Here is a 27,149-nt window from a genome sequence, read left to right as displayed (position 1 = left end):
GGAGGCAGAATCCGAAGCAGGCTCCAGGCTCCGAGCTGTCAGCACAGAGCCCAACACGGGGCTTGAACTCATAGACTACGAGCTCATGACCTGAGTGGAACTCAGACACCCAGCTGACTGAGCCACCCAGGAGCCCCAATGAACTTTCCTATCAAATAATAATTCAATTTGACCTGGAGTTCAGTTTTTATCACAAATTTAGAATTCATGAGCAAGAATAAATGAATTATCTGCATTTCTCTTTTCTCCCAGTTTTTCTGTTCTTCTCATTTTCTCCCAACCATTTAAAACACAAAGACTGAAAAATTACAAATTAATTTTTCTAAAAAAAACTAAATTAGGATATTAAAATAACAGAGCGAGCTATTTTTTTAACGTATGTATTTTGTTCCATATACATGAAAAACATACATTTAAAAGACTGTTTAAAGATGCATTAATTATAATACAGATAGTAAGAGCTTCACTACGGCGTATTTCAGAAACAGTAAAGTTTCCACATTTTCCTGAAGGGACTTTGTGTGTGTGTTTGTTTTGTTTTGCAGTGGGAGAGAGAATTACCAAATACTTTAATTATTTAGGAGCATTCAACTCTCAAAAATCAATGCTTCAAAAATATACTACTGCCTTAGTAACAGATGGCTGGCCTCTAGGCCCACTCCAAAGCACAGAGGTAGGAACTGAAGTTCAGAATGAAAAAGAGATAAACTTGGTGGGAAAGGTCTTTCTGAGTGACCTAAACGGTGACAACTTATCGACCCCGGCTTAGGAACCCTAAGCACTGACAACTGTGGTGACACTGCCCTAACCAGCAGCTTGTATAAGGAACTGAATAGTACCAGAACGTCCCTTCAGCTCTGATCATCTGACAGTACTACATAAAGACTCAGGAAGAGAAGTGAAAAAGTTCTCTTATGGAAGTTCTTAATTAACCCATTCCTTGCCATCTATTTTTCCCCTTAAGACACTATCCTGAGCCCGGAACATACCGTTATGCCGTAAAGTACGGAGGTGCTTGAACAATGACAACAGGTCAAAAAGCTATAAAAGCCATCATGAAGGGGCTTCCCCTGGCCAAATCTGGAAGGACTTACACATCTAAATAAACAATGATACCAATGAATTATAATCCATGGAATAAAACAGAAATCCATTCCTCCAAATTTATATAGCTAAAAAGGGAGATAGAAACATAAGAACACATGTACATATAAGAAAATGAAAAGCTCTTCCTTACAAAAGAATGTCCAATAATAAAAGTAGAAGGAATGGTGGCATTTGAATCAACACTACAGCTGCAACAGTACTAACCAATTTAGACAACAGAAGATAAAACACAAGACCAAACGTGATAACAGGATAAGTACACAATCTCATTGTATGTGGCCGCAAATTACTTACTACAAAATTAACAATGATCGCAGTTAACAAGTACTCGCTAATACACAGTGTAGAAATGTCATGGAACACCACCTCAAACAAGTTCATCAACAATGTTAATACCACTGGCCTTGAAATCACAGACCTCCTGCTTTGATATACTGGGGACATGACATCATGTCTACACTATCACTACAAAATGCATAACCTAAAGATAATCATGAAGAAACTATCTCAAATTGAGGGACATTATATAAAATATATGACCTGAACTCATTCAAAATGTCAATGTCAAGAAAGAAAAAGAACGGCTAAGGAACACTTCTAGGTTTGAAGAGACAGGAAAACTAAAATGTATGATCATGGATTGGATTTTGGGGGAAGGCGGCTTAAGATATCAAGGACCTAACAGGGACGGTGATAAAGTTTGAGCTGAATTACATATTAAATAATGGCATTTTATCAATGTTAGATTTCCTCATTTTCATAGTTGTACAGTGCTCACATGTGAGGATATCCCTTGTCTTTAGGAAATGTACACACAAACACTTAGAGGTTAAAGAAAGAACAATTTCAAGTGTACATGTGACTATCGAGTGGTTCGGAAAATAAATTTAAAATACACACACACATTAGGAGTAAGAGAGCAAGCAATCGCACGAACTATAAAGCAAACCGGATAAAAGAAAAACCAAGTAAAGGATATATGAAGTTCTTTGTGCTATTCCTGAAACTTCTCTAAAGTCGCAATTATATCAACAAGAAAGAAATGAGATTTATATAATTTTATCTTTATAAAACTGCAAACAAAAGCATTTTGAGACCTAACAGGAAAACCTACGAATATACAGCATTACACCTGGGTGTCTCAAAACAACTGTGATGCTGTTCCTTCTCTCACCTTTCTAACAGATTGTGGATCGCTTTGAAGAGCAGTGTCCGACATTCATAGGAAAGGCCATTTTCCCAGAGTCCTTCTTCCACAACTGAAAAAAGCAAAACAAAACAAAAAATTGAACCAGTAAGTAGGACATCCAAATAAAAATAAACTTTTAAGACATTTTTTCTAAAGCAAAGTTAATGAATTCATTTAGATGATCTCACACTGAAACAGAGAAAGGAAGTTAAATGCTTGCCAAAAGTCATAAAATACCTATGTATGGGAGGAAATAACATGTTTCAATTTTAAAGTCTTTGGAATGTAAGCATAGTACAACTCCTCTCCGGTAAAGGTCATTCCAACCCAATTTTTCAAAATTTGAAATCATTCAAAGCATTCAAATCGTTCTAATTTCTTTAAAAATTTTTTTCTTTCTTTAACTGTCCTAAAGGCGGTCTCTTAATAGGATTTTAAGGACATGACTTTAGGAAAAATGCCAGGAAATTAAATCTTAATATAAGATCAAATTTATTTCCTAAACTCATAATTTCATTAATGTCGGACATTTGGGGAAGTATCATATTTGCCTTTGAAATATATTATAACACTAAGCCCCAAGTAACTCTAACACCAAGAGAATCCAACAGACTAACAATGCCCCATGCATTCCTAACATTCTTTTCATATATAAAAGGATATAAAACGCCCTAGAGAAGACAGTTAATTTCCTTTTAAATTATATTAGTTCAGTTCAAGATAGCAAAAAATTGGAAGGATGGAAACCACATTTGCAGAAGAAAATTCTCTCTGTCTCTTGTTATCTTGACAAAAGCACTCACCAGAGAAGTCGGACAGAGAATTAAAACACACGTTAAGTCCACATGCATTTGTAATGCTTTTACCACACCAAGAGACATCTCGAAATCCATCTCTATATTCTCCAATCACACAGAATTAGGAAAAGTATATTTACATTCATGGGGTTCATTGATAGCACTTTTTTTAAATTATAAAACTGGGTTTGTTTGGTTTTTTTGGTACGTCAGGTTTTTATTTTCCTACGTGGCTAACCATGATTTACCCAATTTTCCCAAAGCCACCTCTGTCAGAAACATTTTATTATTTATCACAAGAGAAATGGAAATAAAGTACAGCAAATAAACAAACGTTCCACTAGCAACAGACTACTTCTGGTCAGGACAAAACAACCAACAGCTTTCTACAATCCTCTGAAAGTGGATTCTTTATAGATCTGTGTTCTCACACATCTATCTTCTGGGTAGAGCTTTTCCTGGGTGAGAAAGAGAGCTAACCTTTCAATAAAATGAACAACACATATTAATTTGTTTTTCCTTCCTTACGTGTCTCACTGATTCTAAGACACCATCAATTTTTTTTAATGTTTTTGAGAGAGAAAGAGTGCAAGCAGGGGCGAGGCAGAGAGAGAGGGAGTCACAAAATCTGAAGTAGGCTCCAGGCTCCCAGCTATCAGCACAGAGCTCCACGCGGGGCTCAGACCCACGAACTGAGAGATAATGACCTGAACCTAAGTCGGACACTTAACTGACTGAGCCACCCAGACACCCCAACACCATCAATTTTCAGATGCACCATTATTTTATATATCGCTAAAGGTGGTGGGGTAAGCTCCTAATTCAACTATAACATGGCTCTAATCACTTAGGATTCTTAATTTGCAATTATTTAAAGTGCTCCTTTAGATTTATTGACATGTTTTCTTTTCAATATCATTACTGTATATACATAAAACGGATAATACAAGCTGAAGAGAAAAGAAAAAAGGTTAGAAATTCCTAAAACTTGGGGCGCCTGAGTAGCTCAGTCGGTTGAGTGTCCAACTCTTGATTTCCACTGAGGTCATGATCTCAAAGTTCGTGGGATTGAGCCCCATGTTGGGCTTCGTGCTTACGGCATGGGGCCTGCTTGGAGTATTTTCTTTTTCTCTTTCTTTCTGTCTCTCTCTCCCTCTCTCAAAATAAATAAACTTTAAAAAAAATTCCTAAAACTTCATCAGCATTCAAAGTGTAACTCTTCTGAATCACATTTTCAATCAGTCACTAATGTCAGTTAGTGTTTTCTATATAATAGTCTTTTGCGTCATAAAGAGTGCTGGTGATGTAGCATTTGTGAAAGAGTTGCATCTTTTTTCCAAGATTTTCTTCCAAGTTGGTGACAGCTATTCTGTATGTTGTTAAAAAAAAAGTTAATCAAAATCTTCAAATACACTTTAACAGGCCCCCATAAATTCTTAAACCAATTATCAACATTGTGTCATCTGTTTCAACCACCTTGCTTTCTTTTTGTTTTTCTTGATATGCTTTAAAGATAAGAACATACTTTGGTATACAACAAATCAGAACCTAAGCAAGGTCTATAAATTGCCTTTCATGTTATATCTCTTAATCCTCCTTAATCTATAACAGCTCATCTCCTTTGAACATGCATTAACTCACTGAAATAAAACAGGTATCATATAGAATACTTCATATTCTATCTATTCTGATTGCCACCTCATGATACCATTTTTTAATGTTGATGCTACTTGGACCTTAACAGAAGATGCGAAAGTTTTCAAACAACCATAACTCTCTATTTCTTCCTCAAATAGTCCTGAAATATTTTAACTGAAATATTTAAGTGTTTAAGTGTTTAAATGTTATGTCATGCAAGGTGGAATACTAAACAAGTTTGAGCAATGCCAACTACACCACAATGGTAAGATACCATTATAATTTTATTGTGATTTCAACAATTTTAATTTTTTTTTAACGTTTATTTATTTTTGAGACAGAGAGAGACAGAGCATGAATAGGGGAGGGGCAGAGAGAGAGGGAGACACAGAATCCGAAAGAGGCTCCAGGCTCTGAGCTGTTAGCACAGAGCCTGACGCAGGGCTCGAACCCACGGACTGTGAGATCATGACCTGAGCCGAAGTCGGACGCTTAACTGACTGAGCCACCCGGGCGCCCCTGATTTCAATAATTTTAAAACAGACTATAGAGCTGATTTTTTTTCCTTTGAAAAAATTCTTAAAAGAACAATTAAAGAAGACCTACAATTAACATCATACTTAATATGTTAAAAGACTGAATATTTCCCCCTAATATCAAGAACAAGGCAAGGATGTCTGCTGTCACCACTCTTTTTCCATCTTTAGAGGAGGTGTCAGCCAATACGATAAGGCAAGAAAAAAAAAATACCAATCATACTAATTCAAATAGAAGAAGTAAATATCTCTATTCATAGATGACATGCTGTTAGAAAATCCCACAGAATCAGCAACAACAACAACAACAACAAATAGTTACTAGATCTAAAACTGAATTTAGTTAGTTCACAGTATACTAGGGTCAACAGAAATTTTAAAAATCCTATTTCTATATACTTTAATGAATAAGAAATTACATTTTTAATTATCATTTACAATAGCACCCAAACCCACGAAACTCTTGGATATAAAACTTACAAATTATGTGCAAGAATTATACGCTAAAAACTACGATACTGATAAAAGAAATCAAAAAGACATAAATAAATGCAAAGGTATACATTGATCATGGACTGAAAAAGTTACTATTGTTATCAATATTAGATCTAGAGAGTCAACTAAACAAATCTAGAGAGTCAACTCGGTTCTAATCAAAAATCTCTGCAGGACTTTTTACACAAGGAGATGGCAAGTCTACATATTTCTATGACAAAGCAAAGGAACTAGAATCACCAAAATAATATGGTAAAAGAAAAATATAGTTGGGAGACTTACACCACCTGATTTCTAGATTTACTAAAAAACTAGGGGCGCCTGGGTGGCTCAGTCGGTTAAGCGTCCGACTTCAGCTCAGGTCACGATCTCGCGGTCCGCGAGTTCGAGCCCTGCATCGGGCTCTGGGCTGATGGCTCAGAGCCTGGAGCTTGCTTCCGATTCTGTGTCTCCCTCTCTCTCTGCCCCTCCCCCGTTCATGCTGTGTCTCTCTCTGTCTCAAGAATAAATAAACGTTAAAAAAAATTAAAAAAAAAAATAGATTTACTAAAAAACTAGAAGTGACAACATAGCACAGTACTAGAGAAAAGTCAGATATATAGATCAACAGAATAAAGAGTCCAGAAATAGACCCACAAATATACTGTCAATTAATTTCCAAAAAAGATGCAAAGGCAATTCATTGGAGAAAGACAGTCTTTTCAACAAATGGTGCTGAAGTAAATGAATATCCTTATGCAAACCAAAACAAAACAAAACCTTCAAACTCTACCTCACACCACTTAGAAAAATTCAACACGGTGCTGAGGTGGCTCAGTAGGTTAAGTATCTGACTTCGACTCAGAGCTTGGAGCCTGCTTTGGATTGTGTGTCTCCCTCTCTCTCTGCCCCCCCCCCCCCCCCGCTTATGCTTGCTCTCTCTCTCTCTCTCTCTCAAAAATAAACATTTTTTAAAAAGTTAAAAATAAAACAAATTTTAGAAAAAGAAAAACCCAATATTGCAAAACCTAAAATTATAAAATTTCAAAAACATAGGAGAAACTTTACATAAGCTTAGGTTAGCAAAGATTTCTTAGATATGACACCAAAAGCATGGTCCATAATGCAAAACTGTTAACCAGGGCTTCATCAAAATGAAGACCTCTACTCTTCAAAACACATGTAAAAGTTACGTTAAGCTACAGAAAAGACAAGCCACAAATGAGGGATAAGCAGTCACAAATCATATATCAGACAAGAACTTGTATTTACAATACGCTCTTCTGTTTTAAAACTATCAAAACTCAACACTAAGGGAGGGGAAAAAAAAGTTTAATGGACAATAGATCTGAACAGAGCTTCACCGAAAAAAAAAAAAAAAAAAGAGCTTCACCATATATAAATGGCAAATAAAAACATGAAAAGGTGCTTGAAACATCACCAACTATTAAGGAGATGAAAATTAAAATCACAATAAAATATCATCCATTAGAACGGCTTAAAAGAAAAACTTGAGTACTACGTGCTAGCAAGCATACACAGTAACTGTAATGCTCATCTACTGCTGAAAGGAATGCAAACATAGTACAGCCACATTGGAAAAGATGACTTTGGCAATATTTTCTGAAGTGAAACACATATTTGCCACGCAGACCAGCAATATCCATCGTAAGGGTGTGTGTATGTGTGTGCGCGCGTGTGTGTGTGCGTGCACACACACACCCCCATACATATATACATTTATATATATATTTTTTTATATATATACATTTATATATATATACATTTATATATTTTTTTTTCAAGCAGAGTAAGAACTGTGTCCACATGTAAAACTGTAGCAAATGTTTATATGTGTCTTCCCCCCGCCACCCCAAAATAATGCCAGGAAATGGAAACCACCCAAAAGTCCCTCCACTGGAAAGAACAAAGAGTAGATACTCCACACACTGGGATACTATTCAAAAATAAAAAGAACTGTTGCTACACTCAAAACATGGATGAATGTCATTATACAAAGTGAAAAAGGCCATCATAATAAAAGCCACATGCTTTGATTCCTTCATAGGGCATTCTTGCAAAGGCAAATTTAAGGTAATGCAAACTGCTCAGTGGATTCCCATTCCCATCGTTGGAACGGGAGTGGCTGATAACAAAGGGACATGGGAAATTTAGGAGATCATGGAACTGTTTTACATCTTGATTGCGGTGGTGGTTACATAACTGTGTACATTTGGAAAAACACGTAGAGCTATACAATCTTTTACTGCTCTACATAAACTCATTTTACTGTTGAGCAAGCCTTCTGAACCTAAGCTATATTATGAATATACTTCCATTACTTTTCATATTTTTAATGTGGAAGATGAGAACAGGGTGTGAATCAGAAGGACTCCTACTCTGCTCAGTCGGTTAAATGTCCAACTCTTGATTTGGGCTCAGGTCATGATCCCACAACTCATGAGAACGAGCCCAGCAACGGGCTCCGAGCTGACAGCAAGGAGTTGGAGCTTGCTTGGGATTCTCTCTCTTCCTCTCTCTCTCTCTCTCTCTCTCTCTCTCTCTCTCTCTCTCTCACACACACACACACACACACACACACAAAATAAATATATACACACACACACACACACACACACACACACACACACACAAAAACCATTTCACCCACAAGAGACCACAGACCAAAGTGGTCCATCCACACAATACAATATAAATTATATTATGTACTTCGTATTAAATACTGCAAATAATACAAAGAGAACAAAAATATTTCTCTAAAACGTTTCTCTAAAAATTTTTAAACACCAGGGCGCCTGGGTGGCTCAGTCAGTTGGACGTCCGACTTTGGCTCAGGTCATGATCTCGCAGTTCATGGGCTCAAGCCCCATGGTGGGCTGTGTGCTGACAACTTGGAGCCTGGAGCCTGCTTCAGATTCTGTGTGTGTCTCTCTCTCTGCCCCTCCCCTGCTCATGCTCTCTTTCCCTCTGTGTCTCTGTGTCTCTGTCTCTCTCTCTCTCTCTCTGAGAAATAAACATTAAATTTTTAAAAAAATTTTTAAATACTGAAAACTTTCAAAAATACCTTTACCAATATTACTTTTTATACGGTAATTTCATACCTTACTTTGTATTATATAAATATACATTACATAAATTAATACAAAGTTTAGGCACCAATTTAACAGAACACAGAGAAGAAAGCAGTAACACAAAGAAACACAAATCATACTATATTAAGCTCTTGTTTAAGGAAAGTATACTAAAACTTAAGAAGCGACAGGAAATTATGGGGTGCACTGCTGGCTCAGTCAGAGCATGTGACTCTTAATCTCAGGGTTGTGAGTCCAAGTGCCACATTGAGCATGGAACCTACTTAAAGAAACAACAGAAAATTATAGATTATCCTATAATTTACCAGGAAATTTTAAAATATAAGTCACTAAAGGTAATTAAAAAGGGCTCAGTGTTTGGACTTCATACGAACATCTAAGTTTCATCTTATATATTAAAGATTCGAGAGTAGTCAATAATTTATTGGAAGCCAACAACTGTAATCAAAGATTACCCCTCTAGTAAATGATATCGATGTTAGGCTATACATATAAAGACAGTGCATTATTTTGCTAGTAGTATTTTAATTTACTGTTTAGATACAGCAAATATATTTGTGGAAAGGAACAGAAGTCAAACCAAACTTTCTTTTCTACTTCATATACAGAATCTCCAGAAACATAAGATCAACGTATGTTTCAATGAATCTCCAAAATGCCAACATAAGTTAAATCTAGAATATCATTTTTGGAATCTACTAGCTATTTGGCCAACACACATTGGCCCATAGTTCTTGGGTGTGTTATGCCTCAAGCACCAGGCTAGAAATTAGGAATGCGCTCCATAAGCTAATACAGACTTTGAAAATCACTGTAAGGCAACAACTACTTTGAATTCGTTGTAGCACAGCTATCACATATTAAAAAGTCCTTTATTTTTAAATAACAAGATAAATAACTTACAGTCAAGGCTTTACTATTTGTCAAGGTTTGAATCAAGTACTATATGTAAATGGGTGGCAGAAAGAACATTTTCACCACATCATGAGACAGAGTAAAGAGCAATGTGGCATTCACTTTAGCCACTTAGTATCTGACTTCTTCTTATCACTTGGAATTGTCTGTTTCATAAGTCAGAGGTCAAATATAGTCACCCCTCCAAGGAGCTGAAACAGATTCTCTCCTCTTTTCATCTCCTGCAATATGGACAAGGATACAGGTGCTAAAGTCCACTAGATGCTCACGCACCACACCTTCAACTCTGGATCTAGTGACACCGAAGAAAGACAGAGAGTTCTTTCCTTTCTTTTCTTTCTCTCTCTTTCTTTCTTTAAAGATTTTATTTTTAAGTGATCTCTACACCCAACGTGGGGCTTGAACTCACAATCCTGAGATCAAGAGTCTCCCACTCTACAGACTGAGAAAACCAGGCTCCCCTACACAGAGAGATCTTTCTGTCAGCACTAGAACTAGAAGGTGTAAGATCAAGTTTCTGGTGCGAAGGTAGCAGAGCTACTGCAGCATCCAGCGCTCAATGATGACACTGATAACATTCTCATCAAGTCAATTCTGCAGCACTGAGCCTAAGACTGACACATAGTGCTGTGAACATTCAATATTCTGTTAATCAACTCCTTTTCCTAGTTTGCAACAAAGAATTCTGACCAATACAGCTTATTCTAATCTACATTTTATAATAAGAAAACTAAGGCTAAAAAATCTTGTTTTTTCAGTTCATTTATTTTTAAGAGAGAGCAAGAGTGACAGAGAGCAAGTGAGGGAGGGGCAGAGAGAGCAGGAAACAGAATCCGAAGCGGGCTCCAGGCTCCGAGCTGTCAGCACAGAGCCTGACGTGGGGCTCGAACTCACAAGCCGCGAGATCATGACCTGAGCGGAAGTCGGACGCTTAGCCGTCTGAGCCACCCAGGTGCCACAAGGCTTAAAAATCTTAAAATTCGCCCAAGGTCACCCAACTAATAAATTCAAGAATCTAGAGTCAAATGTATTAAGAAGCTAACATAATGGGGCGCCTAGGTGGCTCAGTCAGTTAAGAGTCCGACTTCAGCTCAGGTCATGATCTCGTGGTTCTTGAGTTCGAGCCCCACGTCAGGCTCGGTGCTGACAGCTCAGAGCCTGGAGCCTGCTTTGGATTCTGTGTCTTCCTGTCTCTCTGTCCCACCCTTATTTGTGCTATATCTCTCAAAAATAAATAAACATAAAAAAAAAAAAAAGGAAGCTAACAGGATCAAGTGTATTTTATATCTACTTTTATAAACAGGAAATATACAAATTATCCCATTAATTAAACTCCACAAGGATAAGCAACTTATTTGCATAGCTGCAGTGACTACGACATAGCAGATATTCATAAACATGTGCTCAGTTGACCTAGTATCGTATGAGCACATACCTTTCAAATTTCATTGGATTTAGCTTCAATCTGAAATCTCCTTATACTGAGTTAAGAGGATTAGTGGCAAAGATAGGATTCAAGTCCCAGTTTGGGGACTAACACCCATGCTCTTTCCACTATACCACACTTCTCCATAGGGTTAGAAATTTTTTAAATTTCAGGAATAGAATTTAGTGTTTCATTACTTACATATAACACCTAGTGCTCATCCCAACAAGTGTCCTCCTGAATGCCCCTGACCCCTTGAGCCCTTCCCCCGCCCAACACCCCACGAGCAACCCTCAGTCTGTTCTCTGCATTTAAGAGTCTCTTATGGTTTGTCCCGCTCTCTTTTTATATTATTTTTGCTTCCCTTCTCTTATGTTCATCTGTTTTGTATCTTAAATTCCACATATGAGTGAAATCATACGATATTTGTCTTTCTCTGACTTATTTCGCCTAGCATAATACACTCTAGTTCCATCCACGTTGTTGCAAATGGCAAGATTTCATTCTTTTTCATCACCAAGTAATATTCCGTTGAAGATATACACCACACCTTCTTTATCCATTCATCAGTCGATGGACATTTGGGCTCTTTCCATACTTTGGCTATTGCCGATAGTGCTGCTATAAACATTGGGGTGCATGTGCCCCTTCGAATCAGCACTCCTGTATCCTTTGGCTAAATCCCTAGTAGTGCAATTGGTGGGTTGTGGAGCAGTTTTATTTTTAATTTTTTGAGGAACCTCCATACCATTTTCCAGACTGGCTGCACTACTTTGCATTCCCCCAGCAACGCAAAAGGGTTGTTCCCCTTTCTCCGCATCCTGGCCAACATCTGTTGTTGCCTGAGTCATTAATGTTAGCGATTCTGACAGGTGTGAGGTGGTATCTCATTGTGGTTTTGATTTGTGTTTCTCTAATGAGTGATGCTGAGCATCTTTTCATGTGTCTGTTAGCTATCTGGATGTCTTCTCTGGAAAAGTGTCTAATCGTGTCTTTTGCCCATTTCTTCACTGGATTGCTTTTTGGGTGTTGAGTTTGATAACTTCTTTGTAGATTTTGGATACTCTTCATCAGATACGTCATTTGAAAATATCTTCTCCCATTCCATCAGTTGCCTTTTAGTTTTGCTGATTGTTTCCTTCGCTGTGCAGAAGCTTTTTATCTTGATGAGGTCCCAACAGTTCATTTTTGCTTTTGTTTCTCTTGACTCTGGAGATGTGTTAAGAAGTCGCTGCGGCTTAAGGTCCAAGATGCTGTTGCCGGTTTTCTCTTCTACAATTTCGATGGCTTCCTGTCTTACATTTAGGTCTTTCTTCCATTTTGAGTTTATTTTTGTGTGTGGTGTAAGAAAGTGGTCCAGGTTCATTCTTCTGTATGTCACTGTCCAGTATTCCCAACACCATTTGCTTTATCAAAGATTAGTTGGCCATACATTTGTGGGTCCATTTCTGGGTTCTCGGTTTTGTTCTGTTGATCTATGTGTCTGTTTGTGCCAGTACCATACTGTCTTCATGATTACAGCTTTGTATTACAGCTTGAAGCCCAGAATTGTGATGCCTCCAGGTTTGGTTTTCCTTTTCAGGATTGCTATGGCTATTTGCCGGGGTCTTTTCTGGTCCCGTACAAATTTTAGGATTGTTGTTCTAGCTCTGAATGCTGGTGTTATGTTGATAGGGATTGCATTGAATGTGGAGACTGCTTTGGGTAGCATCGACACTTTAACAGTATTTGTTCTTCTAGTCCATGAGCATGGAATGTTTTTCCATTTGTGTGTGTGTGTCTTCTTCAATTTCTTTCATAAGCTTTCTATAGTTTTCAGTGTATAGAGTTTTCACATCTCTGGTTAGGTTTATTCCTAGGTTTCTGGTGCAATTGTGAGTGGGATCGATTCCTTGATTTCTATTTCTGTTGCTTCATTATTGGTGAATAGAACTGCAACCAATTTCTGTGCATTGATTTTATATCCTGCTACTTTGCTGAATTCATGTACCAGCTCTAGCAGGTTTTTGGTGGAGTCTTTTGGGTTTTCCACATAGAGTATCACATCATCTGCAAAGAGTCCCCTCTTCTTAATACTGGCTACAAAGGCAAACTTTGACACTGAAGTAAAATTTCCCTTTGGATCCATACTTTGCATCTTAAACTAATGTGTTCTTACACAGTTGCAAGTAATTTTTTCAACGGTTAAACAAAACTGAAATTGTTTCTGCAACCTATTCATACAGCTCCATGATAAAATCAGAGAAAATCACATTTTAGCGTTTTAAACTAGTTTTTTTTTTTTTTCCTGAGATACCTTCTTCTCAAGGTGAAATTTAAACTAACATCCCATTTCCTTGATATTTAGATTCTTCAGAAAGTACTGAGTGGGGCCGTGGGAGGGGGAGAGAGGCCAAACACTAGTTAGTCTAAATTAAGTTTCCATAAATGACAGAAGATGCATTCACTACCTGATTCTCTCCCTTCCAAGGTGGGCTAGGAAGAAAAGTACCCACCAAGAAATCTATAGAAAGCCTTCAGGTGCTGGGCCCCATCTTTATGAAACCTACAGTCTCTCCAGGGTATCCTGTCTCCATCTTTACAATAAAAAAAGCTGTTCTAATTCTTTTGAACTTTCCAGTTTACATTTAAATGCTTATTAATTCTTTCAGAACATAAAGTAGTGGGGTGCCTGGGTGGCTCAGTCCGATAAGCGGTTAAGCGTCCCACCCTTGATTTCAGCTCAGGTCGTGATCTCAAGGTTCCCGGGATGGAGCCCGGCACTGGCCTGGCCTCACTGACAGCGCAGAGACTGACTGTGATTCTCTGTCTCTCCTGTCTCTGCCCCTCCCCCACCAGCAAGGGCAAGCTCACTCTCGCGCTCTCTCAAAAATAAATAAATGAACATTCAAAAACATATTTAAAAAGACTCTCTCTAGAGTATTTATAAATCTTCTTACATGTAATGGAAGAATTTTTCTAAAACTTTGTTAATCTCAGAAAAGCAAGCACCTAAAATGCGTATCCGAGAAATGAGTGGCAAGATTCAACCAAAACAATGAATTCCTAAATTAAAACATTCCCCTGTTGTTTTGTGGTCTACTATAGCCAAGCTAAAACTGAAAAAGAAAAGTAAGTAGTACAGCAGCTGCCTGTCTACAAAGAAAAACTATTTTGGCACTAAAGTTATCACACTTAAGTTGTAAATGCTATAATCAGGATTTGTTGAAACCGCTGTTTTTCAACATTTTTTAATACAGTAATCCTGATAATCAAATATTTAAACTGTGAAAGTACTATATGTTTTTCTTTGAGCAGGAAACAGTGTTTTAGAAAGGAAAATTTAAATAGTAATAATTATGACTTAGTGCCCAAATAATTTTTCAAAATCCTCACAAATTGTAATATAACTTCTTTCAACTTTGAGAAACATGGCTCCTTGCAGACTTAATAAGCTTCTCTGAAAGAAAAACCATATAAAAGGTTCAGGAAAAAAGTCAATATGGCAAAATATCAAAGCAGCATATACTTCAATGATTTTGTGTTTCCCAGCAGAGATCTTGGAAAGATACCCCTTCCAATTCGACAAATGAAACTGACATACTTTACTTGAAGGGGAAAAAGTGGGAGGAGGGAGACTGGAATCGGGTAGGGAGGAGCATAAAGATTGTGAAACCTTGAAGAAATTCAAGCTCATGCTTTTAGAATTTAGGTCACCCTGCCTTACACAGTTTAAAAGTAGAATTACTTTCAAAGAATACATATGTCCTCTGAGCTATGATACATATTTCCTTTTAATGTATCATATTGCAGCAACAGCTGAAATGAACGTCTAGACATCAAAAACACTTCTTACTCCCACCTACTGCTTTTTTACCTCAGGCATCAAAACTAATGAAACCTATTATCCAGAACATTGAGTTCAGTAACCACATTGGCCATTGCAAATATTGGAGGGGGAGGGGCACTTTCAGGGATGGCACTCTTTACTCGGCCATTAAAATTACTGAAAATCAAATTTTGTTCCAAACTCCAGAAATACAAACAGATTAAAGCAAGGCACATGAAACAAGAAGATGACTTCCCAGTTAGACTTCAGTAACAAACTGCTAAAGATAGCACAGCTCTGAATGCGGGATTTATAATTTGCCCACTGCCTTTGTTTTCAATCTTTATCTGCTATTTATAAAGCATACTAGTTTTTTTAAACTGCTTTATTTCTTCACTGCTTTAAATTGTTACATCTCCCAAGAATTACACTAAGCAGAAATCATAATGAAAAATTTATCAATTTAATTTTATGGGTTGCATCAAATGAAATGCTTTAAAGCGAAACACAGAGAGAATTCTGAAGTATCTGCTTTCTGAAGATTGACTTACAAAAAATTTGAGTAACAAAGCAACACAATGCTACATTAATTCTGAAATATAGCATTATACCCATAAAAAATCCAATTATATACAACACAATTGATCACAGTTCTGCTGCCATCGACTGCCTTGTAAAATCCATATTTAAAGTCATTAATAACTAAATGGACGTATTACTTATATCAAATTCAACCTACTTAGAGCTCTAATTTCCCTGAATTGCTCGTGGGTGTAGAATATTTGGTATCACTTAACAAATCTGTATTGAAGATGGATTTTAACTTTCCCAAAGTCAGTTTAATCAACTAAATAAGACTTAGAGACAGAAGATACATATCAAAATGTTCCATCTGTTCTGACCTATTTGTAACTTTAAATGATTACAAATATTGGTAATATTCATAAGACAGAAGCACAGTTGTGACTCAAAATTTTTTTCTAAGGTTTTGAAATCTGCGTATGACTGATACACAATGTTACACTAGTTTCAAGTGTCCACCATAGTGACTCAGTTTCTCTGTGTCATGCTATGTTCACTGCAAGTGTAGCTACCATCTGTGATTCAAGATTTTAATAGTATAATGTTTTACTAAGGAATCTCTAACAGCATGAGTTCTCTGCCAGTTGCAGGATAACCAGAATTTTAATGATGGCTTCTACACAGCATTGTAGCAGTTGAGACATGACCCAAGTTAGCATTTCAATGGATCACAGGACTCCGTGTAAAGCTACTAAACTTTAAATTGAAGGAGACCATAAAACTAAATTTCTAGATAAATCGAACAAAACCTTCAAAAGACAATTGCTACAGAAAACAGTCAGGCTGCAATGTTTCTTTAATAGCTACACAGTGGGGAAAAAAAAATCTCGCACAATGGCTGTTACTGACTCCTGAGAACCAACTTGCCCCCATTTGCTACTCCTTTCAGAGATTTTTTCTTTAAATAATTATTATTTTTACCCTTTAAAGCTACTAATATGCTCTTAATTTTGTTATATGATACACATAAACAAAGGCCTAGAAGGACAGCCACCAAAATCAAGTTATGTTTGGTTGCTGGATTATCTTCTTTACCAGTTTATGTTTGAAATAGGTTTTTTGAAATAAAGCTACTATTATTTATTAAACAGCGACATGTTTTTAAAAAAGCTATCTGCACATGCTCACAAATTACAAGAAAGATTAACATTCTTAGAACAGAATCACCACTAGATAAAATTAAATTCTGAGAAAGAAATCTAGAAATGCACTCCATTTATATTCAAATCATTAATACTACAAAATAAACACTTTATAAACTTACACACACACACACACACACACACACACACTATGACTAAAATTCTGACAGGGCAAGTCCCTAAATTGCCTTTTACACTAAAGCTCAAACAGTTGTCTGTCACCGCTATTACAGTGAGTAATCCTTGCAGCTGTAACTGTTTGAAATGCAGCTGTCTGGTTGGCTTTCTCTCCCCACCCCCACTCATCCAGCATTTCTGTTCTTGCTACAATAATCTTAAAGAGCATTTTACAGGAGGCTTAGCCCTGGCTGAGGGCACTCTTCGGCGTGACCGAGAGAACATGGAAACACGATTCATTAGACACGCCTGGAGTGATAACAATGGTGCTGCTTCTTGCTGCCTTTCATTTCGTACATCAGGCTGAGACTAATGCATTCTCGTTACACAACAAGCACATTTATAGACAGGAAAAAACTGTAATCACCTTTGATTAAGAGACAGCATATTTTTCCTATATGAGCCGCCAGCCATACTGACATAGTAATTATTTTTTAACTGACAGGTTAAAATAGCAAATGTAGCAAAAATAACATCTGCCCAAAAAGAGAGAGAGAAAGAAGGGGGGTGGAGGGGAGGTGACGACTATGAATACTTGGCACACAAAGGTCTCTCTCGCCCAGGCTCCACGCCATGTCCTTGAGACCCGACGGGCACTTCGGCTTGTACCGAAGCTAGACCGTGTATGGCAAATAGAACAGACCCTTACCAAGCAATCTCATTCTACATACCCAGTTCTTTGGAGGCAAAAATTACAGAATTTTTTTGGTCATTTTAATTGTAATTATTACTGACCCACCATCTTTCCATGTCTTTCACCACAGGACTACAAATTTGACAACAGTAGTGATCCTCTCCTCTTTTCTGTGATCTCATTACCTTTACTACAAAATAATTCATTCTCTTGACTTTTTCCATTATGCAGTTTTAATGCAAAATAACTTGTCTCCCTTTACATAAAGTGCTAGGCCAAAACAAAAAGCCTGTTTTCTGTTTGAAGTGAAACAGTTAAAAAGGAAGAAAAACACAAAATGTATTTCTTATTAAAAACAGGAATGCAGAATAATTATTTATACCTTTTTATCATTTTCCCAACTCATCAGTCACTGCACCTGGCAAAGGTTTGAACTGTAGTTATCCAAGTCTTAATTTAAACTGAAAAAAGTCAGCAGCCACATTATACTGAAACATGTAAAGTTAATTTACTTATGGGGCTTTGAAAAGTGAACCACTTCTCCACACACCCATACAATTTCAGTCTTCACTCACAATTGTGAGTTCATGCATATGTGTTACTGGGCTATTATTTATGGGGAATTAGGTAGCTAAGAGAAGAAATATGTATTAGCCAGGAATTGAAAGATTACAGTTATACCAAGTTATCAGAAAGGATTTTCCCAAGTCTAGTGGACTCTGAATAATTTTTTTTTTAATGGGTTAGTCTCTGTCTTAAGCTTTCTGTAACACTACTCTATTTTACACTTAACAATGTGCTACAGGGGCGCCCGGGTGGCTCAGTCGGTTAAGCGTCCAACTTCAGCTCAGGTCATGATCTCACATTCCAGGGATTCGAGCCCCACATCGGGCTCTGTGCTGACAGCTCGGAGCCTGGAGCCCGCTTCAGAGTCTGTGCCTCCCTCTCTTTCTCTCTGCCCCTCCCCTGCTCATACTCTCTCTGTGTCTCTCAAAAATAAATAAATGTTAAAAAATTAAAAAAAAAAAAAGAATGTGCTACAAAACTAGCAAAGCAATTTGTATGTGTGAAAATCTGTAACAGTAAAGAAAAAAGTAGGCAAACAGAAAAAGTTGTGTAGTTCATGAAGCTTTGAGAACTAAAATCGCTTTTTAAAGAAAGTTACACAGCATGAAGAACTTTTGTAAAAGAGCAAAATGAGCACTTTTTAGCCGCTGGGTTTGAAAGTGTTCTGTCCTGTGCTACCGCATTGGCTAGAGACTAGGAAACCTGCAGCCTATCTTTAAAAAATTTTTTTTTAACATTTATTTATTTTTGAGACAGAGAGAGGCAGAGCATGAACGGGGGAGGAGGGGCAGAGAGAGAGGGAGACACAGAATCGGAAGCAGGCTCCAGGCTCTGAGCCATCAGCCCAGAGCCTGACGCGGGGCTTGAACTCACGGACCGCGAGATCGTGACCTGAGCCGAAGTCGGACGCTCAACCGACGGAGCCACCCAGGTGCCCCTAGCCTATCTTTAATGTGTGCGTAAGTGGCCACTGAGCTCTGCTGTGCATTTAAACACTATGTTGTGTTTGGAAAAGAAGTCTGACATGTACCACATTATGTTAGAATCACACAAGTTTAAAATTTTTACCATCTGGAATAAAATAAGTTACTACAGAGGATAACATCTGTACCATTTCCACTCTGTAGTGTCAAGTCTCCTTTGTCATGACTCCCCCAAAATGAACCAAATCATTTCTATGAGTGTTCCAACTGTCTTCTGTTTGCAAGATATAAAATTAATCATCAATATCAAACATGTCGCCACAAACATTTTTATTTTAAAAAATTCAGTTTAATTGAATTCTCGGTAATCAGAACATTTCATATTAACAAACGACTTGGTTTACGTATGAATTGCCATTATATTAACCAGGTTCTTAGAAGAATCTTAAAAGCAAAATGTGTAATTAATTCTCCCCTCAAGTCTTCAAAATTAATTTATGCTTTTTTAATTCAAAACAACCTATTGGAAAGCAATAAAACCTTCTCAAAACTTTAAATTGAAACATATCCAGGAAAAAGCTGCTTTATCCAAAACTTTTAACAAGCTAGGCAGTTTCCAACCCATAAGCAAAAAATTTATAAATGACCTCAATATTCCAACATGGCCAACATTTTCACTTTATGTAGGTGTTTCAACGTTACAAGATTCCTTTGCAATAAGACGATGCAGTTAAAAAATCTGCAAGTGCTTTGGGAAATGAAGATCGGTCATTTGCACGGTGGTGTGAATGAGTTCAATCCTGTTTTGTTTCTAAACTTGGCCAGAATGGCATTTTGACTGGATGGTGAAGTGACCCAGTAATTTTGGATAGAGCACAATCTAGGGCAGGAAAGGGCTGAGGAGGTTCAACACCACGCCCAGCCGTGGTTTTCTCCCTGCAGTCCTAGGAGTACTAGATCCTAACAGAAGAGTCCCAGCAAGTCTCTGGCGCTTTCTATCTCTACATGTCAGTGAGTAGCGCTGCAGTTTTCATCCACTGTAAATAATGAAGTTTTACAGAGGCTTCGTTTGAAAACATGAATAAACACAATGAGTTTGCAAACAAGACAGAACTTGCAAATCACTGGGACAAAGAAGGAGAAAGAGAACCAGAAACCCAGGGTCTCTCTGCGAACACTTCCCTGGCTCTGCTGACTCTTTCATAGTTAATCCCTACTTTCTTTGAGATTCTCTCCAGCTCTCAATCTTCAGAATTCTAACGAGGTGTACTAGAATGTAGGAAAGCCTTCCAAGAAAGATTGTGAAAACTTCACATGGTTACAGAGTCAATGCCTAGCCAATCTACTCTTTCTCATCACAAAGCCCAGAACCCAAATCAACGCTAGAGTTTCAACACTGCAGGTGAAATCACCTTGGTTAGCCTTAGAATTTACCCACCAACTGGAGCAGGGTTTGTCACGGGTGAGGTATGTATTTTCCTAATAATTAACTTATAAATGGTCTTTTGGAACACATGATATTAATACTTACTTTGTCAACTGGCATTTGCCCATGTTGAGTGAGACTCCTTTCCACAATTTAAAAACCAGCTATTAAAAAGTATAACAATTAAAAGCTACTTTAATTAGCATTTGCCACTTAAGGGAAAAGGAGAATGATTTGACAGTAAAGGAGTAACTCAAGAAGCCTCTGTGGTGCCTGTAACATTTCTTGGGAGCTGTACATTAGATGTTTGTCATAAAATAATTCATTTATTTTATATGCAATTCTCTATTATTGCTCATAAATTTAAAGCCTGTTTTCAACTATGCTTCAAAAACAAAACTATATACAGAATGATAGGAGGCTAAAAGTTCAATCTGCACAACATCATGACAACTTTTTCCCCCAGGATCACAACTTTTTAGATGCATATTCAAAAATCTTGTAATGGAATAAACAAAAATTGTAATTCCTGTAAATTTTCATCCAACTTTTGATGCTACATTTGAAATATAAGTACCTGAATATAGCCTTAAAATAACAATGAATACCCAAAAATATGCATATATTACCCCTATCAATGACTTAGCAATTCAAATGTTTATCAGATAATAGAGAAATAGCCTTAAGATAAAATGCAGTAAACATGAAACGGATGTTGTTGGGACAGAAGGTATACATACTCATACCCAGTAAAGTACAGATAGCACAGCTGAGTTTCTTTTACACTCCAGCTTCTTCAAGAACCAAAAGCTTATTAACAGCTCTCCCTGCTTTCACTCCAAGCACTCCGAGATCACTCTCCATGAGAGAATCAAAGAGATCTTTTCAGAACTTCCATCTGGCCATAGCATTCTTCTGCTGAAAAGCCCACTCCAATGGGTTCGGGTGGCAGGAAAACCTATTTAAGGTCCTCCCACGGCCTGCTGCAAGGTCCCGCCTGATCTCATCTCCAGGAATCTCTTCCATCTCCTACTGGTTTTCCAGTTTCAACAGCACCGGCCCTCTGTCTCTTTCTCCAACAAAGCGAGCTCAAGGTCTTTGCCCTTACTTTCCCCTGTGTCTATGTGGCTGGCATAGTCTCGGGTCTTAACTCGAGGGTCATCTCCTGCCAGCAGCTGTCCCTAACCACTCCAGTATCTGAAGAACCCCTTTCCCAGCCACTCACTTTCTCATCAACTGCCCTGTAGTACATGCAGTACTCTTCATTTACCTACTGCCAGTCTCTTCATTCACACACACAAGACTGCCACCTCCGTGTGCAGAAGGGCAATGTCAATACTGCACAGAACCTTCCACAAAAAAACCCACTGTGACCTCAAGAAAAACATTCAAAGTGGAGCAAAAGGGAACCTACTACCCAAAGACAACTTAATGTTACTCAACTTTGCAGACAACTGAACATTATACATGACAAGGCAGCATGTTATGGTGGGAGTCTAAGGATTCTGACACTATATAAAACACCCAAACAGACACTCCTATAAAAGGCTTAGCTTTTTTCCTGTCTGTGAGTTAAGGAACACTGTACACATTCTCAGAGTTGTGATTTTATTGTTTCCATGGAAACCAAACAGGGTCATAATTAAAGCACAGAAACATTTCTATAGAAACATGTATAAATGAAAGATGTGATGAGAGTAAGATCTTATTTGAACCTATAATAATTAGCAAAATTACAATGACTAATGAGAAGGATTCTTCTTGAGGGCAAAATCAAGAAAATTATATTAAATTAAAACGCTTTACAATAATGACAATAAACTATCACAGTTTAAAGCAGTTACTATCATGAAGTGAGCCTCCTGCCAGTTTTGTGTGTTAAAATCAGGCAGTTCTAAATTATAAAACTTGTAATAAGCAACATTTAGAAATAGAATCATTAACTCTTTGTCTTTTCTAGACAGAATTGATTCTAGTTATCAACTCTATAGGTTATTACTGTTATTACTGATGAGGCCTCTTTCACTAAAAATTCACAATGTCCTCTTATTTCTAATGACTACCCATCATGTTCATCAAACTTGGAATAACAAAATAAAATTACATAACAATGGAGTGACATTAAATTGTTAAATTTGCATTATATATTGATGTAACTGTATGTATAATAAATGTGTTACCTGTTCCTTTCTACTGGGTAAAATGGAACCAAAAGTCACTGTGTAGTTATCTGAAGCCACATCTAGGAAGGCCCAGGAGAACCTTTTATTTTCCCATGGGGGTGGGGAGAGAACAATGCCAAAAACATTTTGTAGGAAACTACTGTAGAATCGTTTCTGTGTATGTGTTAGCAATTTCATGTGATTTTTCCCCCGTGAATTTTCAACTATCTCTGGTTTATTCAAGGACATCAAATTTTTGTGATTCTTTCTCAAAATCTTTAAAACTGAATTTACGTTTTTCAATCAAGTTAAACATATGAAAATAGCTAATAAATTCTCTATTTGAGAGACAATATTTAAAAGATGTATGTTATCTATTTGAGGAGAACCCAAATATTATACTCTGAGTTAGGTTACTAACAATCCCAGTTTCGGCAGAAATGTTTAAAGATGAAGGTGAATAGAGAAGAAACTGAAACACAATGGCTCTTTTAAAGTGACTAGACAACTATTCACTATTCATATTCGTTTTGTACCCTTCAATCTGGAAAAGGCAAGGCCCCTTCTAATTTTCAATTAGGCATATGCTGTCCTGTTTAATTTTTTCTCTAACCACTTTGCCCTTTTGAAGGCGAACTTAAATTAAGTCAAAGACATATAATATACAGACAGTACTCTGGAAGTGGATTTTTGCCACCCCAAACCAGACATTATACCTTGCCAAGGGAGAAGGTCTATATAAATAAGGCTATTCACAAGATAGAAAGCATCAGCACATGCCCATTTACCTCCGGGGTAGTCACCAAAACTAGAAAGCACCATTAAGCATATCATCAATGCATTTGTCTAAAAGATCTCTCAGGCTAGAAGTGATCTTGGTATCATAAACATCTATGATTTTCCAAGAAACAAACAGGTTTATTAAACTCCCAAGACACTGCCTACACATTTCTTATTAACTATGAAAATCACAACCTCCTCCTTTGAAGGTGATCATACTTATATATGTTTAAGAAAAAAAAATTCTTGGCCACACTGGAATAACATAAGAAAACGTTTTATGCTTGCTTTACTTCAGTTCAGGTTAAGAACAACTATTTTTAAAATAAAACTCTCCAGATTGTGCAGTTTCAATTCTCCACTGCTCATTTTCTATGATGATCTGATCGAGAATTTCCCTGGGGAAAAAGAGAGATGATATTCTGAAACCTCATTCTGAGAGAAGTAAATCTTTGATAACATGTCCAGTTTTTTCTGAAAATGTTAATGAAAAGGCAATGATATCATAAACTGAAAGTCAGTTTTAGAAATGAGCAAGTCAAGCTCATCAAAAGGCCAGAAAGGACTTTCTGGAAAGAATGATAAGCATCTTGGAATCTCACTACTTCTCTCACACACTGAGCTCCAATCTGCAGCCGCTTCCCTCTGAGCCAATGCACTTGATGGGTGTGATAACAGATGGATCATTGTATCTGCCAACTTCCTGTGATGTACTGTATGGAGACTGATAATTTAGTGACTACACAAGTCCTACAACAGACAATGCAAGCAATCCTGGCATTCAGTAAGTAGCTGCATGCAGTCCTTTGACAGTCTGTAGGTGTTGAATATATGTGGATTATTGCACAATGTAAGCTCTCTGCAAGTATCTATACCACTTTCAAAAAAAGAAAAATTAAAAGCTGGGCAAGCAAAGAACTAAATAGAAAAACAGGAAAGAAAATATACAGCTTATCCTTAAGATGGCATTTTTTTTTTTTTACTTAAAAACACATGAAAAATATATATTGCTTAAAAGTCTTGCGAGAATTTCATGACCAGGTTAACTAGAAATAAACGTGTATGTAGCCATTATGGGCTTGGTTTCTAAACTGCACAACCTAGGCAATACTGAGATTTTGGGTGAAATAATTCTTTGTTGTAAGGAAGCTGTCTTGTGCATAAAAGGATGTTTAGTAGCATCCTTTGCCTCTACCCAATTAGATGCCAAAAGCACCCCACCTTCAGTGGTGATGGCCAAAAAAATGTATCCAAACACTGCCAAATGTCTCATGGGGGGCAAGATCCCCATCCCCATCCCCCTCTCCCACACCCCTAGTTGAGAATCACTGATGAGGACAGTCTAGAATTGTACTCTCCCAATTTAATGTTTACTTTGGCGGAAAAGGGAAGACTATAAGGAAAATGGAATGTTTACTTAAGAAAATTATACACAAAATAATCATAGATAATCTATTAGTGTGGACAATAAAGCATATATTACTAAAAAGAGGAACCGCCATCTAAAGATTCAGTGAATGAACTGTTCACCAGGTTGCATAGGAAGCCAGAAAGGCAACTTCCATTAACAAACATAAGTAGTATGCTTAATTGGTGCTGCAAGTCAGAAAAAACATCATAGCTTTGCTACAATACTGTGTACAAATGAGACCGAGGATACTTCCTTCACAAATCCTCATCAAATAAACTCTGCATTATGCTGGGCACTGATTTACAGAACTGTCAACTTTAACAGATGCTCAGAGATGAAACTCTCCAGGTTTTAGGTTCTGGTTTAAAAAAAAAAAAAAAAACCCTTCATATTTATACATGTACTTATAAGTGTGTATGCCTGTACTCAAAATAGCAATGCAATCACATTTTAGAAATCTCAGTAACAAATTAAGTATGGCCATGTTATTTTACTTGCCCTTCTCTGGGCCATGCCAAATTTACTCAAGTTATTGGCCATTTCTGCAGCAACTCTAATGTAATACTATGCTCTAAGTCTAAAGCACAAGATCTCTTTTAAGAAATTGTTTTAGGACACTCTACATATTAGCACTTATAATAAATGTCCTATAATCAAATACGGTATGCTATTTGTACATGGAAGTGTGGTTTTCTTCATTTCTCTCTTCCTGCCTTTTTTTTTTTTTTTTTTTTTTTTTGATGATTTCAACACTTGCCAACCCTGAGTTACAAGGTGGGTTAAAGAGAGAGGAGGAAAAAACAGACTAACTGGGGGGAATGAACTCAATAGTACGTGCCACAGTTACAATTCTTTGACCAGGAAAAATTAAAACTAGAAGTTGCTGGAAACCATGAGTAAATTTAATTTACTCAAGACAATAATACGGGCATAAAGAGAAGAATCTTTGGTAACTGGAAAGAAGGAACATGAGAGAAGGGGCAAAACTGCCCAACTAGTTGAGGCCATTAGCACTATTGAACAAAACCAGAACCAATTTCTAGCAGACCCCACAGTTTTTATTCTTATTAGACTTCTCTCTCTTCTTTACCACATGAGCAGCCTTTATGTTCAAATTCCCAAGGACCATCCAAAAAACCTAGCACTTTATCCTGCAATACTCACCCTGTCAGTCAGAAAATGCCAAAGTCTAATCCTGGCCTTCCCTCTCATGCCTGCAGGACTCCTAATGTAAAGGCTCAATCTAAATAATAGTAGAAATAGAAACTTCTAACAATCTGAAAACTGCCTATGTGTGGAGAAGAGCCAGATCGAGCATGACTGTAAGTCAAGCTGGTACAACAACTCATACTCTGCTCAAAAACTGATCTTAACAGGCTCAGGGACCATTGGTAATTGGTCTAATTAGGGGTCTCTGGATACAGACCAACAAGATCTATAGGCCATAGCTCATCCCATCTGACACAGTCCATTTTCCAGAGATGGCTGCCACAACATATCCCATCCTACCTGTTCTTTTTATATCGTGACCTATCAAGTGGCAAGGTCTATATCCCCTCCTCTGAATCTAGGTGGCTCTTTGTGACTGCCTCAACAAACAAAATTTGGCCAAAGTGACACTATACCAGTCTGCAGGTTCAAATTTTCAGGAACTGGCAGTCTCGTTGCCTTGCCTCTTAGAACACTTTTTGGAATCCAGTCATCATGTTATGAGGAAACCCAATCCACATGAAGAGGCCACATGTGGCTGTTCTGGTTAACTATCTCAGCTGAGGTCCCAGCCAACAGCTAGCATCAATCACCAGCTATGCGAAGGAAGACACATATCAGGCCCTCGTCACAGAGTTACTCCCAGTCTTGGAGTCTTCCCAGGGGAGCCCTCAGACATCCTGGGGCACAAACTAGTAGTCTCTGATGTGTCTGAAGTTCTGACCCACAGAGTCCATGGGCATAGTAAAATAGCTTTTTTTGTTTTTTGTTTTTTTGCCACGAAGTAACTCATCCATCGCAACCACTGTCCCAGGAAGAGTAGACTCAGTACCTCTTTCACTAAAACAAAACCATTCAAGTACTTCACACTAGTTTTCTTGTTAACATAATCTGCATGATCCATTACTGGGTAACCTATCATGAAGGCTGAAGTGGTATATTGACAGTGGAAAGACTGAATTTTTTAAAGGTAAATGATTTGGGGGCTCCTGGGTGGCTCAGCCAGTTAAGCGTCCAACTTTGGCTCAGGTCACTGATCTTGTGGTTTGTGAGTTCCAGCTCTGGGCTCTGTGCTGACAGCTCAGAGCCTGTCGCCTCCTTCGGGTTCTGTGTCTCCCCCTCTCTCTGCCCCT

The 27,149-nt window shown here is 37.6% G+C and overlaps 1 protein-coding gene across 5 annotated transcripts in view; it reads right to left on the bottom strand.

Moving 5' to 3' along the window:
• Positions 1 to 27,149, bottom strand: part of MED13L (mediator complex subunit 13L) — a 304,813-nt gene that overhangs the window by 143,078 nt on the left and 134,586 nt on the right. For 3 of the 5 annotated variants that reach the window (XM_049619895.1, XM_049619896.1, XM_049619899.1), the window contains exon 3: positions 2,282 to 2,366. In XM_049619895.1, the coding sequence (XP_049475852.1) occupies positions 2,282 to 2,366 (85 nt within the window). Of the gene's footprint in view, positions 1 to 989; positions 1,099 to 2,281; positions 2,369 to 27,149 lie in introns of those variants that run through there. The other 2 variants (XM_049619897.1, XM_049619898.1) reach the window with 2 other exon arrangements.

Source organism: Panthera uncia (genome assembly GCF_023721935.1).
Source record: "Panthera uncia isolate 11264 chromosome D3 unlocalized genomic scaffold, Puncia_PCG_1.0 HiC_scaffold_8, whole genome shotgun sequence".
NCBI classification, from domain to species: Eukaryota; Metazoa; Chordata; class Mammalia; order Carnivora; family Felidae; genus Panthera; species Panthera uncia.
This window is presented reverse-complemented; position numbering and strand designations above follow the sequence as displayed.